The sequence below is a fragment of the Agelaius phoeniceus genome, chromosome 2 (assembly GCF_051311805.1).
Source record: "Agelaius phoeniceus isolate bAgePho1 chromosome 2, bAgePho1.hap1, whole genome shotgun sequence".
NCBI lineage: Eukaryota > Metazoa > Chordata > Aves > Passeriformes > Icteridae > Agelaius > Agelaius phoeniceus.
This window is the reverse complement of record NC_135266.1, coordinates 51,724,923-51,739,729: the sequence shown is the minus strand read 5'-3', so window position 1 is coordinate 51,739,729 and position 14,807 is coordinate 51,724,923. Positions and strand designations below refer to the sequence as shown.

The following is a 14,807-nucleotide window of genomic DNA, read 5'->3' as shown; positions in this document are numbered from 1 at the left end:
CTGAAGGTAAAAGCACTTATATTTTTATCATTAGAAAAAAATTGTGCTATTGTCCACAAAGTTGAGATGTTAACACTCCATCACTGACCAGCTCTAGTCCTCGTGCTGGAATTGTAGCACTTGTTATTTGCCTCACAATGTCAGAAAAGGGTACTTTAGTTTTGGAAAAGTAGCTGTGACAGTTTTAAAGTGAGTTTGGAGTTGAGAAGAGCTCTCATGAAGTAGAGAAGAGTTCAGAAAACTAAAAAGAAAGAATGACACACCAGTTGTGCAACAGTAAAAATCAAGAAAAAAGTTGGAGAAAAATTATAATAGAGTAGTCCACCAGTAAAGGGTATTTCAGCCAAAATTAGAGCATATGCTCTCATGGAGACTCTGATTTGCTGCTGTATCCATCTGTCAGAGCTCTCTAACCACTGAGCAACTTCCCTAACATCTGATTCCCAGGTAAGCTGTTACAAAATAGTATTCCTTTCAAGGAAGTTGATAGCTGAGTCCCACTGCTCTACAGAAGAATTAGAATTTTAAATATTAGGTGTTTATGTGGTGTCTTGGTTTAGGAAAAGCAAACAGTAACTATTAGGAGACATTAATGTGATTCTGTTATGAAGCAATTACATGAAAAATACAGGATTTTCCACTAATCTACTGAAGCAATTAAAATAAAACAGGATTCACTCTAGCTAATACTTAATCTTACATACTGTCATACACATGTATCTATTCACAGTGTTTTGATGGTTTAGGATGGTATTTGTTATCCCTTGAGGATAACAAAAAATGCTAAAAAATGCCTAAAAATGCTGATTATCCAAGCAAATCTATATATGAATCAATAAGTTTATAAATAAACTGAAATATTAATTCATACTTCCTGACAACATATTTTTCACTGAGCTTAATTTTGATTCAATAAGAATAGACCTTTTTTAATTCCAGAATCAAGTATTTTTAATATTTTCCTAGACTTGTTACATTATAAGAAACACCTCAAAGATAAATTATATTTTTCCAGAAAATGAAAAATTCCAGTGTTCTCTATATACAGTGTATTACTTTCCATTTGTGAAAATTATCAAAGAATTGGTCACAAATTTTTAGATTATGGAAATAATAATGGAATGGTTTTGTTATTCACAAAGTAGTTTAAAAGTCTCTCAGAAGGAAGATAGAAGGGGAATACATAGCTGAGGTCATTTCTGAAAGTATATGTTTCATGCTTTAAAATCTAAAAGAACTTAAATGTGTTGTTAACATTGATTTTCTTGAGTTAAATGGCTCATTGCCAATAATCTGTATGCTTAGATGTTCTTAAATTTACCCTACAAACTAAGGTACCTAAATTAAAGACTTAGGTCAACTTTCCTTAATAGTTCATGGAGGAAGTGACATCTCCAAAAAGTAATTCAGATTTTGGGTGGAGTGAGTTATTTCTTAGAGATGCCTATTACTCTCCTTAAACTGTAAAGGAAATTTTTTTTTGTTTTAAAGGGACTCAGGTTAAGAAAGAAAATGGATCTGCCCTAGAGTGTGAGCATTCATGGTAAACATACCAGCAGTACTCCACTGTGGGGAGCTGGGGTGTGTTCAGCATTAGTCTATGCTTCTGCAAATGAAAGTGTGACCTGACAAAAAAAATATTATAGCAAAAAAAAAAGTAACACATATTTTGCCCATCAGTTATTTTGGTAATTTTTTTTCTGGTAGTTTCCAGTATTCCTTGTAAACTGAAAATAGCTTTTACTCCACTATCACAAGTTTACCCAATTTCATAGGCCAGAGAAATTCTTGGGAGCAGCCTAATGTTTTAGGGCTTTTGGTGCATATTAGTGGTGTAGTCCTTAATTTGGCTATCCATAACTCTGTATTTAAAACAAAGATCTTACATTGTTACCTGGTATTCCCTGGCATACATGAGAAATCATAATCTGGGATGAAATTGATAGTGTTGGTCCTTTGCTTTCTGATAAGTGAGAGGAAGGTTAGAGGTAGGGATTTCTAGAGAACCATTACATTCAAGAAATTTCTTGTCATGAGGATAACCTTTTGGAATCTGCTGATGACAGTTTAAAATTAAAATATCCCTTAGGTGATTTCAGATTACTCTCAGCTATTCCAGAACTGAATCAGAATGGGATTTAAGTAAATTAATGATAATCCTACCAAATATATGCCAAGTGAAGCTCTGCTGGATCAAAAGATTTAGCCCACTATTCCTATCCCTCTTAGTTTATTAAACAGCATTTTGTTGGTTTGTGCATGGAATATTTTTGAGAGGATGAGTTCAGAGAATTAATGCTCCTCAAGGAGAGCCCTAAATTCTGCAGATAATGTTGGTGCTATTAGAAAAGTATTAGTGCAAACACTAAACATGGTTTATGAAGCCTGGTCTCTCTGTATCTCAGAGCTGAAGGAAAATTTTAATATTTGTAAAAGCATTTCAAAATGAAATTATTCTTTCAACCATTACCTATGATTAATAGTTAATAATACTGCAATTCTGCAGCAACCTCTAATCTGAGGTTTAATTTGTGCTACAGGTACACAGGTACATTATTTTTTAAAATTTTAAGTACAATAATGCATTCTTTTTTTTTCTAAACAGCAATTTCACAAGAACCAGCTAAAGGAAAAATAGTGCTTGAATTCTTGCTTTCAGACGGACCTTCAAAAATACTAGTGACTTTCTGGGTGCATAATGTTTTTAATCTCACACTTGAGTACCAGGTTGGAGACAAATTAATGTTGTGTTGATAATGCCTGCACCCTGAGAATCAAGACCTAATTTATCCTTACAGCTGCTCTGTGCTTGATCATAATTGTCCTTCCTTCTTATTTAGTGTGCAGATTCAATGGTGGAGGGGTGTTCTTTTCGTGTTGTGTTTTTATCTCATCTGCTCATCAAAAGAGAACATTCTGTAAATCATGGATTCCCCAAGCAGAACAGACACATCTGTGTTATCAGTGCCAGTGTTCTCTATCACTTCCCACTTAACTTGAGTGTGGAGGGATCAGCAAGGACTTATTTGCAAGTGAATTTACTTTTTTAGTCTTAATCCATAATTGCCTCCTATACGCAGTGATCATGGCCAATAGTCCTTTTAGAACATACTCCTGGGGTGATTAGGTTCCAGCAGATTTCCCAGGATGATGAGTCAGTACTTTATTGCAACCTATAAATGTTTTGCAACCTGCAGCACTTTGTACTTCCATGTCTATTGAGAAGTTTGTTGGTTGTACTGGATGTGGGTTTGATTCTGTGATGAAACAGAGTGTTGTTCAACAGCAGATGTTGTTGAATCAGCACAAGAGGAAGACAAGCACAAGGAAGGCTATCTATGACAGAAATCTCATTTTGGACGTTCTTGGGCCATATCTTTATCAATTTTTCACAAAATAACCTAAATTCACTTATATAATGGTCCCTTAACAGGCAACAGATGTGTTCAGTATTCTCCACACTCATAATTCTACTAAAGTGTCATTTTTTACAGCAGTTATTTCTGCAAGAGGAATGGGAAAGATGGGAAAAGGCAGATCATTTTGATATAGTATTTTTGACAAGTCCTGCAGACCCATCTAAGTCTCTTTCCAGCATGGTCTTCAAAGCTCACTTCAACTAGAGCAGCTGACCTGCCTTCATCCCTAATTGTCACACCTGTAGAGCTAAGGCTGTCTTTCAGATCCTTCATATCAAAATATCTTCCTCACTTGAAAGGACTGTTCAAGTGGTGCTCAAGGTTCCCTGTGTCAGTAGCTGTCAGACTGAATCACAAAATGGTTTGGATTGGAAGGAACCTTTAAAGATCATCTAGTTCTACCTTCTTGCCATGGGTAAGGATGTCTTCCCCTAGATCAGGTTGCTCAAAGCACCATTCAGCTTCTCACTGGAAGGAGAGAAACAACCAGAATACTTATCAGACAGAATTAAAGTAGTATATCCAGCAGACCTGGGATACTTTGATGGTTTGCTGAGAAGTGTGTCCGTTCTGGACATGGAGATCTTAAGCCGTACCTTTCTAAGAGCTGCAAGAGCTGTTGTGGTTGGGGTAAATGCTCAACTGGGCTGCTGCCATTGCTGGGATTTGCATGAACAACTTAGGGACCCACTGCCAGGTTATTAAAGGTGTGTGATACCACTGCTGAGGTTCAGGAGTGAAGGCACAAGCATATTACCACTCAAGGAGAAGGAGAGGTTGTTTAGGATAATGAGGCTCTGTCAAGTGTTGCCCACATACAGTGTTCACTCCCACTCTCATTCCCGTCCATTTAGGATTCTCCCAGGCAGGCCATGGGCTGTGCTGGCACTTGGCCTCAAACAGAACTTGGCTCTGGGAGCAGAGCACTTCATGTCCTTCTGAACTGAGCCATGCACCTGCAGATATATTTCGGATACAAAACCTTGGGCTTGAGTGACAGGGCATCTGCAGGATGCATTTATAGGTGGTCTGCATATCTCAAAATACTCTGTTAAGTAACTTCTTATTTATATTAGACCACATAGCACTCTCATTAATAAAAGTAAATAGTGATGCTTAATAAGAGCAGTGCTGTGAGGATGACTCCTTGCTGCTATAAAGAAATGTCTCTAGCATACAGTTCTTTAGCCAGAAATGAAAACATCACATTTAGCACTCCTTTTGAAAAGAAATGCTTGTAACTATGTCATGCTGTGGGAAAACAAATCTCTGAGTTTCATTCTTATGTATGTAGTGAAGTAATTGTAGTTTTAGTACATAATTTTCTGCTAAAAACATCTAGGTTTATAAATAACTGGAGATGTTAAAAGGACTTCATTCATAAAGAGAGGGTATTTATTTTAAATGCAGTTACTCAAATTTCTCAGTACCAATGGCTGGTTTTAAAAGAGGTTCACTTACGCAAAAGCAATACTCAAAAGCCTTAACTGTGTGGAAAATCCAGAAGCCGTATAAGGATTTTGCTCACTAAGAAGCTTTGTACTGAAATGTTCCTTACCTAAACATTTTGGGTTCTCTAATTGCCATCCAAACATAAAGCTCGACATAGAGTGTTAGATGAGTTTTTCCCATCAAAGAATGGGCAATGAGCTTTTTATGAGAACATTACCATTCTGTGAAATATGCACCATCTATTCCAATAATACTGCAGCTTACCAGAGAAATGCTCCAAGCAAAATTTGTAGAAATATGTCCTTTTTTATACATTTTCTGACCTGTAATACAACTTCTAAAAAGTTGTTTGAGTTGTTGTTTTTTTTTACAGTTTGAAAAATTAATTTTAATTTGGACACTTCATGGATAGGTTTTTAAGCCTCCTGAAACATTTCAATTAAAATCATTAAGCAATACTCTCCTAAATCTGTTTAAAAATCTGAGCTGTGATTATTTAGCTGCACAATGAGAGATCACTGAATTGTCATGCATTCTCTCTTGTAAGGAACTTTTGTTTGGAAAACTTCTTATACCTCCTTTTCTAACTATGTGACTTAAGAACAGCATTTGACCTAAAGTAATAATTAGCTGCTTTGAGCTATTCATCTGTAATTTGCAGACAAGGGATAGCTTCACTACATGGCTATATTATATATTCAGTTATATGTACAAAACCTTTACATATACTATTTGCATTTCATTTTTTTCAATGGCAATACTATATCTGAATATAAAATGAAAAAAAATCAATATTGGACTATTCAACTTCATGCTGTAAGGGCAAATTAACAGAAAGGCACAATCTATTTCTTACAGCATCTGGAGTACACAGTTCACTGAAAAAGAAACATACTTTTTTTTTCCAATCTGAGTAGAAGTAATAAAAAATCCACTACTATATAAAACCCATGTTTATTTTGTGTGTCCAGCATAAACATATTATTCAGAATATCTAATTATAGAACCCTCCGAACAGGATAGTAAATAATATATTTATACTTCAGCATTAAAAATGGTTTAGTTGCCCAAACTGAAAAGAGTTTATAAGGCTGAAACTGGGAAATGTTAGTATCTATTCTCCAGAAAAATCATGTTGCCTAAAAATGTCTTACATACGATATCCAGGCTACCATGGCTTTAGATTCTGAGAGAAGCAAGACAAAACAAGCCAGTGGTTGCTATGGGCAATGTGTATGCATATGACAAGTGTATTTTATGGTGAGCCTGCATCCCTGGTACCTGGATTCATACCTGGCTAGGCTTTAAAAGCATGATGGAATGAAACCAGATGTTCTCCCAGACAATTTGGTTTCTTCTGGAAAGTACACAGGAAAAGCAGGATTTGCAATGTTTTTCAGTTAGTTCTCTAACCTGGACTTTTCAGGCCATAGTTCTATGATATCTCACAACAGGCACCTTCTCCACATTGAGGATGAGGCCATCAGTGACCAGCACTGTGGAGCACATCATGGTCCCATCTTTTGAGATGGAAGTTACAACCCTTGAGCTCTAGTGTTGGAAGCTGGTTTGCCTAGACTCGTAGATGGTGGCTTCAGAATCATAGCAAGACACTTGAGGCACTCCATCACCAAATGGAGCAGCTTTCAGCTGTAGGTCTCCACTGTACATGGCAAATCAAGTTATTTTGGTGATCCATGTGAAAGATAACCTTTAAAAAGACACCAGTGTCCATCCAGATCAGGGAAGGAACTTCTTATGTGATGACAAAGTGTCTAGTACCAACAGAAAGAGTAGGTTACCAGGATGTGGCAAGGGAAGGATGATCCTTCAACAGTTCTCACTTAGGTCAGCTAAAACAAATTATAAAGCTGCTCTCTGATTTGTAACACTGCCAATTAAACTTGGACTAGGTTAAACTACTCTTCACTGGGAGTGTAAGGTATGTTAAACCTAGAATCTCTTTGCTGCTATCCAAGATGTTGGTTCAGAGCTTTCTAAACCAGAAACTGAAATGGTCAGTCTTCTTCCCAAGATGCAACTTTTGAAGGTATTTCTGTTTAACCTTGTCATATGTTATCATTCTGTCTGTTAACTATTTTCCCACTCTGTTTAATGTGTATATGCCTCTTGCAGTATTCTTTCATGAGGACATGAATTATTCCCTTCTATCTGCAATGATGAAAAAGCACAAGTATTGCAAAACTACAAAATTCAAAGTCTGCATATGCTTTGGTAATTCTATATCAATGTGTATGACAGAAAACACATGAAGTGCTACTGAATGATATAGTAGTCTATGTCCTATATTTTACTATAAACAAAGAAAATTAGAACTGCTCTACATTGATCACTTATGTCATATTATTTCAGAAGGTATAAGCAGTATAAGTAGAATAGGTTCTATTCTGTAAATGAAACTGAACCTCAAACATGAACTTCTGGTTCAGTCTGAACACCAATGATTATGCTTATTCAGTACACTAAAGTCTTAGAGAAACTTGTATTATTGCTTCTCTAATAAGTTTTTGAGCTTCTAGAAGGATTAGTTTATGTTCTTAGGAAATACAAAAATCCAAGAAAAAGTGATATGAAAGTAACAACACATGAACCCAAGAAAAAGAAGGTATAGCAATTTCATCGTGATTAAAAATGTGACAGAAAATAAAACTTTTGAAAATATTTCTTTTTCTTTTAAATAGTTGAAACAACTGAGCAATTTGGCAAAAGGATACATTTTTTTTCTGAGAATTAATGAATGTCTAGAAGGAATTGACAGTCATAATTTACAATACAGAGCTTGTAAGGAACTGCCAGAAAATCTCTGGGGCAAAGGATGATGTTGCTTATTTGAAATGAGCGGATGATACACGGCCAATTAAAGATTGATTTATTTTGTTGATCATTTCTGGATCAAATATTGGAGATATTAAATAATTGGTGTTTGCAACATATGTAATTGCTCCATTTATAAAATTTTAATATATTTGCTTTTGAACTCCTGACCTGTTTGCAGTATTACATATTTGCATTCCATATGCAGAATTGCATTTTTCATAGTTCTTGATTTATGTTACAGTTTATATTGTACAACGTATTTTGTTAAGTCATGTTAATGGCATATATAACATGTCTTCCAAGAAAATCTCTGTGGCTGTTTTAACAAAATAGATTATATACTGGTATTATGCATGCATTAGTCTAAAATTTAATGTTAGAAACTGATTCTGGGGCTAAATAGGAAAATACATTTAATTATTATAGAACTGCTGCCTGGAATCACAATGTGTATGCTAAACATTTCAAATGTTCATGTGCTATAACTGTGAAGACAAAGAATGATTAAAGTTAAACATTACATTCTGCTATAAAGGTATGCCTTCATGCTAAATCAGTTTTCATACTTGCTTCATAGGACAAGCTTGATCTCATACATTATCCTGGAATAAAAATATTAAAAATAACAAAAATACCTTTACAATTTTTGCAGAAACTACACAGCTAAAGGGAGAAGAGCTGTATTGTTTTCTTCCTTGTATTTGCTATTTTCAGAATTCTAAATTCAGTAGTATAAAGAGTTCATACAGTGTGCTACTGATAGTGACTAATACAACAAAGAAATCCACATTTTGATACAGAAGTGTAGGTATGAGGAGACTTACTTTGCTTATAAAATAATCTCATTTTGCCTAGAAGAAACCAAGACATGATAATAGAAGATTCTAATCATTTCAATTACCCTTCAGAGGGAAAAAAAGGCATTTTATGAACGCTTTGAATAGTGTTTCCGTTTGACTAAAATAAGAAGTTGTGCGTACATTTGAGCATATTTATAAAAATTTCAGTGCTTGAATATAGAGAAGGATCATTTGATACAATTACTTGAGCAGATTTTTATTGTTGCCAGTATTTAGCTTTAGAAAATGCATGTTTCAGCCAGAACACAAGATTAAAAGAGATTATCTGTTGCTATTACTGCATTTCCTATCCTCTTTTTACCAGTCTTTTAAATAAAGAAAAGACAGCTTTGCTGCGTGTCAAGAATCAAATGGCAGCAGATTTGGAGAGACTTCTAAATGACCGTGAGGTAATCTTCCTTTTTTAGCATTACTACTGTAAGTGCACTTTTTTGCTACTGGATCTTAAACCATGGAGAAAAAAATGGTTTCCTTGGATTTCATTTGTTGGGGTTTTCTTATCTGTCGTTATCAGCAGCACAGGTGACCGTGTCTGTTGGCTACTGGGGAGGGTCTCAGTTGTACTCTCAGTTGTTAAATTCTCTCTGATGATTTGTTGTGTCTGTTCTTTCATTTTTTTTGCCTTGAACAGTGTATGGTGATTGCAAGCATTTAACAAGAATCTAGATAAACACAGTGAAATTGATACACATGTATTCTGCAAGGTCTGCTTTTGCCACAGTATACCTCTGGGATCTATCTCTCTGTGCTCTCCAGTCCTTGCAGCCAAGCATTGGACCAGAGCACTGTTCAATTCATTTCCCATACACTCTTTTGAATCCCTTTTCAACTCCAAAATAGGGGTTAGGGAGAGAAAACAAAACCATAGTTACACAGGTTTCCAAGAAGAGTCGAGGTACTTTTTTGTATACTTACCTGAGTTTGATCTGAGCAAAAATCAGGGTGCTACTGGACTGGATTATGCTCTCAGATCTAAAAGTCTGCAAAACTGTGCCCTTTAGGGAACCCTAAAGGCTCTTGTCAAGATTTTTATCTGAACAATCTTAGGAGATTAATATATGGCATAGGAGAGAAAATCTGCAGATTAAATGTCTGAAACAAAGGATGAAAATAAATGAAGTTTACTGCAGGGATCTGAGAATGTGAATAATACCACAGAATTTTCTGAAGCTAAAGAGTACTGAAGATATAAAACCAAAAGCTGACCTAAGCAACTATTAAATCTTCTCCCAGAGGTGCTGAATAATTTGGCAAGGATTTGCAGGAAAAAATACAACATTAACAAATCAGGAATGAGGAAAAACAGTGTAAATTATAGATACAGAGTGATGGGACCTCGCTACCCACTTACCTGTTCAGAAACTTGTTGTAGAAGCATATCAATAGTTCTCTGACAACATCTTTCTTTTCTCTTACTGGTAAGAGAAAAGATGAAGAGATTCCTTTCAAAGAAGCTACAACTCCCCTAAATTATCCTGTCAGAGTTTGGATTATCACTCATTTTAATATATTATTTTCATGGAAAGCTGACTATCCAAGCTGACTATCCAACTCCTGAAGTTTCATTCCACCTCCAAAATTGTTTTCCTTCATCTCCTTTTCATACTATTCATCACATTCCCTTCTTAGATCACTAAACCAAAATCCATGTCATTAATTGGTCCAAACTAGTTTGTCTCTCCCAAGCACTTAAAAAACTCCTTTTTGTTAGAACCAAAACAAAAGAGTTTCACTGGCAAATGAGTCCAACTGAACCTCAACTTAAATTAAAACTACTAATTCTGTTTCCTGAGTTCCAAACCAAACTAATCTATGATTTAAACATTTCTAAATAGTTTATAAACCTTACCAAACATATTCATGCTTTATCATATCCTTACATTAATGATATGAAAAATACTCTGAGGAAACATGATGTAATTGTATAAACATGTAGTGTTTTTTCCAATATTATAGGCCCTTGGCCTAATTTCAAATTAATTTCTTTCAAAATTTCCTGTTCCTACTCTTTCTTTCCCAACCAGGGGTGCTGCCAACTAGTTATGCTCACAAAGCAATCACACTTGAGTGCCTAGTTTTAGTAGTGTCATATCAATGAGCATGCATTGCAGCTGATTAAAAGCAGTAGAAAGTGATAAAAGAAAAATTTTGCCATGTTTTCTAAGAAAACTATAACATTTCTAACTTAAAGCTATGCAACATTTTTACATCCAAACTACATTAGCCCCTGTAAGTACCCTCATAAACTATTCCTGATATGCAGCAGTTTGCTTCTTTGTGTCATTTCACCATTCCAAATTTTAAACTCTGTCAAACAATCAAGGGAGGCTGGCAGAGGAAGGCTTGATTGGAAAAGACAGGCAAATACTTGAGTCTAAAACAGACTTCTTTGATGTTTCTCATACCCTGAATGTTAAGAAATTGATCAAATATTTCCAAAATTAGTACTGTTTTATGAAATTTCTTTTTACATCTGTTAAAAATAGGACATATTAGTGAAACAGTGATAATGCTTTTTAAAGATACCTCTGCAGAAAAGGATATGAATAAAAAATATGAAAAAGAAACATTAGAAGTTGCATGTTTGAGGGAAGAAAACTATGAAATGCCAGTACAATGCACAAAAAAAGTCTTCTGAGAAACAAAATATTAGCTGAAATTGTTTCAGGAAAATGTTTGAAAAGAACGGGTAGCTTTTGTGTTTATATGTAACTTAAACTTTTGTCAATTCTGTTTATTCCTAATGCAGCCTTTTGTTTTTTACTTCTAATGCAAACTTCTTCCAGTAGTTTTACATGTCATGAATTTCTCTAAAAGGCAGTTATCTCATGTATTGAAATCTTTGTACGGGATAGTGAGTTAGTCTTTGAATATACTTCTTTGCCATCTTAATAAAAGATTTAAATTTGCAGTAACATCACAATTTTCCAGTAATTATCCTTGCTGACAGATATAAAGAATACAAATTTTCTCGCATCAGGTTAGTAAAGGGTTAACTGCATTTAAACAGATTGCAGTTTTAAATAAAACTGACAGGCAACCTGTAAATACAGATCCATACACTTTGAAAAAAAAAAGATGAATTATGGGTTTATGTGTTTGGTACGTGCTATCATGTAACAGGGTTACTATCAGCCTTGTTCAGTCATTGCACATACTAAACTGTCATGTCTTGTTAGGAATTACCTTGTTGCTCTCATGTTTGCAAGTAGAAACATTAGAATTCTTGAATAGATAAACCTAAGATATTCATAGTTAAGATAAAATGAAGTTTAGGTATATTAAAAGTAACTGCTAAAAGTAGAAGCAAAATGCCAAAACAATGTTCATGCTGTCTTCCAGCAACGTGTTTCAATAGGTGCACAGCTTTGACTTCAGGTATTCCAGCCTGTGTGGTCTCAGACTGTATTAACTCTTTTTAATGGAATGTTATACTTTCAAGGGTTGGAAGGTTGTTTAATTTTTATCTCTTTGTGATATCAGCTACATTCATAATGCTGCTTTGGAGACTATTATAGCATTTTATACACTTTTTAAATAAAGAACTTCCATTCATGAATAATCTTCTCTTTTCACAGATTTTAATTTTAGAAGAAGAAAGTTGAAAGTTATACTTTGAATCTTGGAAGAATTTCTGTAGGATTCTTACATGAGCTCTTTTATTACAGGAAAAAATTACACTAAATGTTAATGTCATAAAATAGTTCATTATTTCAAATTATATAGACATCTAATTTGATGATGAATCTTATATTTTGCTGTGGGACATCAAAGTGAAAAATAGTTATTTGATTATGTAAAGCCTTAAAAGCTTCTGTACAGCAATGAAGGAGACAAAAGGAAGGTTGGGGTTTTATTCAGACTCTGTTCTTGGCCTAAATTCTGAATTGTTTCTTGGTCCGCTTCTTCCTTTTCTGTCTGAATTAATTAGTAAATTAATGTGGAAAACAGTTTAATCTAGTTTTTCATTTAGATCACTGAGAATCAGCTGGTAAGATAAAATTTCTTGCATTCTTCATGTTGTTAAATGCAAACTTCCCTATTAGAGGGAGTTCAATGGCATTATCATGAATGAGCAATATCTAGGATGATGTTTAGATCATGTTGGAGGTTCATAATAAAGCCTTCCCAGTGCCCCTTGTCTTCTCTGAGCTTTCAGAAGGGTCTGGGGTGCATGTATTCTGATGCCATTTGTACACCCCTTAGTTCAAGACAGCAAATTAATGCAGCCAGATTTTTCAGTTGATTTTAAAATATGTTCTATGTTTTGTTAAGGTATTATTATTTGTTTTTCTAGATCCATCAGAAAACATAAAACATTGGAGGAACAATGTGGTCTCCCATTAATAATCTTCCAGTAAACAGTGTGGGATTTTTTTTTAAAAGGGATATTTCAGATCTCCAGTTTAATTTTTTTTGGCATTATTATTTGTAGAGTCTGTTCTCATTTTAATCAGCTGAACTTCACACCGTTGACACTCTTAACTCGAATAACCAAACCACACCAACACCAACTTGTAGTTTTAATTCTTCCCACTAACTAATGAACTGCATGACCTGGCCCCATCTTTGGAACTTATTGCCCATGTGTCTTTGTATAGTCAGGGAAGAATGAGTAAGAAAGGTGTTCCTTCAAAGAATAAATCCAGGTAAAATTATACCTCATGCCTGAGTTGACCCAATAGCTATAACACTACCTTACCCCTTTACTCCTGATTCTCCTCCTCCCTCCTCCTGTTCCACCAGCTGACACACTTCTAATGCTGCAGTAGGACACTACTGCAAATCACTAGAGATTTGCAGATTTAAAGAAAAAAACAAACCTACAAAGGTCTATTGCTCTCTGTTAAGTTAGCAGTTTGAATGATCTTTGGAAAGAGTCCAGCAAAGAAAAAAAACAAGTAAAAATATTTATATGTCAGTATTACTTACCTGTGATAAAGAGGGCATTTTGTGTCCAAAACTGTGTAGAACACCATCTTCTGTGCCATCCTTTATCTGCATCCAAACATTATTCCTTTGCGCATATAATGGGCATCCATAACTTAAAGGCACTGAAAATGCAGTTCTCTGTTAGGTGCTAAAGTGGGATGAATCCCCTAAATCTTTTCAGTGAAGCTCTTGATGCATGATTCCTTTTATCTAGTTTGTTGGTTTGTTTTTTTTTTCTTTCCAACAGTCAGCCTTTGACTAAAAGAAATATTTACCATGATCTCTGTGATCCTGGCAATTCCATGCTTGATGCAGTTGTTAGCATTTTGTAACATCAGAAGTGCAATTCTAGACTTTATCCATTGGCTTTCAAACTTCAGATGAAAACTTGGAAGGGCAGTCTGTCAGCACTCAGATGTTTGGCAAGAAGTTTTAGTAATAATTTCCTGAGGTTACATTTAAGAGGTTATAAATTTGCTGTGCTTTGATGTATAGCATTGTACTATTTCTTCAGAAATTTAAGATGCAGATGTGTCATAATAAAGAAAACTAATAATGTGCACAATTAAATCTATTTTAGCTTTTCCAATTCAAACAGTGTAGAAACTGAGTTCTAAAATCTTGAAAATTAACTAGCTGGGGTTTATATTTTTAATGTGAAGTTCATAATCCACTGGGGTTTGGTGGGGGGAAAAAAGCAGAGCAAGTAGAATGAATGGAGTTCTTTTTAGGTTTCAAATAGAAATACTGTAGGAGATCTTAGAACAAAAAAAGAGACAGTGGTATAAGATACATCAATAGAAGACTTTAATAGGTGTTCCTTCAAGTCCTAGGATCAGTTTTTGTTTGTATGAATATAAAGGACTTCATTTACACTATTTTTTTAACTGCTTGAAATCACCAGTATATGACTCAGTCTGGCAATGCAGTAATTTTTAACTTAAAAAAGTAAAACTAATACTATGAAATCATTGTCATAAGAAATAGAAGGGTAACATTTATTACATAAATGCTGCAAATTCAGGCTATTTACAATAACCATTTATTTCCTGCAATGCAATTGTTTATGCAGACATGATTCATTATCAGCCCACGAATATTACACACCAGGTAAGAACATATGACAACCTGCTGATATTTTGTCTGCTTTACACATCTGTGCACTCACCCTACATTAGCAGCTGTGCATACAAGTGATAGAATGTAAACTTGCTGAACTAGTCACCTGCCTTATTGACACATTCATGTGTTACTGTGTCAGAGCTCTTCAAGTGAAGTTAGCAACCAAAAACCAGGCTCTGGCTGT

The 14,807-nt window shown here is 34.8% G+C and overlaps 1 protein-coding gene across 2 annotated transcripts in view; it reads left to right on the top strand.

Moving 5' to 3' along the window:
- Positions 1 to 14,807, top strand: part of PIBF1 (progesterone immunomodulatory binding factor 1) — a 106,296-nt gene that overhangs the window by 76,292 nt on the left and 15,197 nt on the right. For both annotated transcript variants that reach the window (XM_077173616.1, XM_054655026.2), the window contains exon 16: positions 8,874 to 8,958. In XM_077173616.1, coding sequence (XP_077029731.1) covers positions 8,874 to 8,958 — 85 coding nt within the window. The remainder of the gene's footprint in view (positions 1 to 8,873; positions 8,959 to 14,807) is intronic.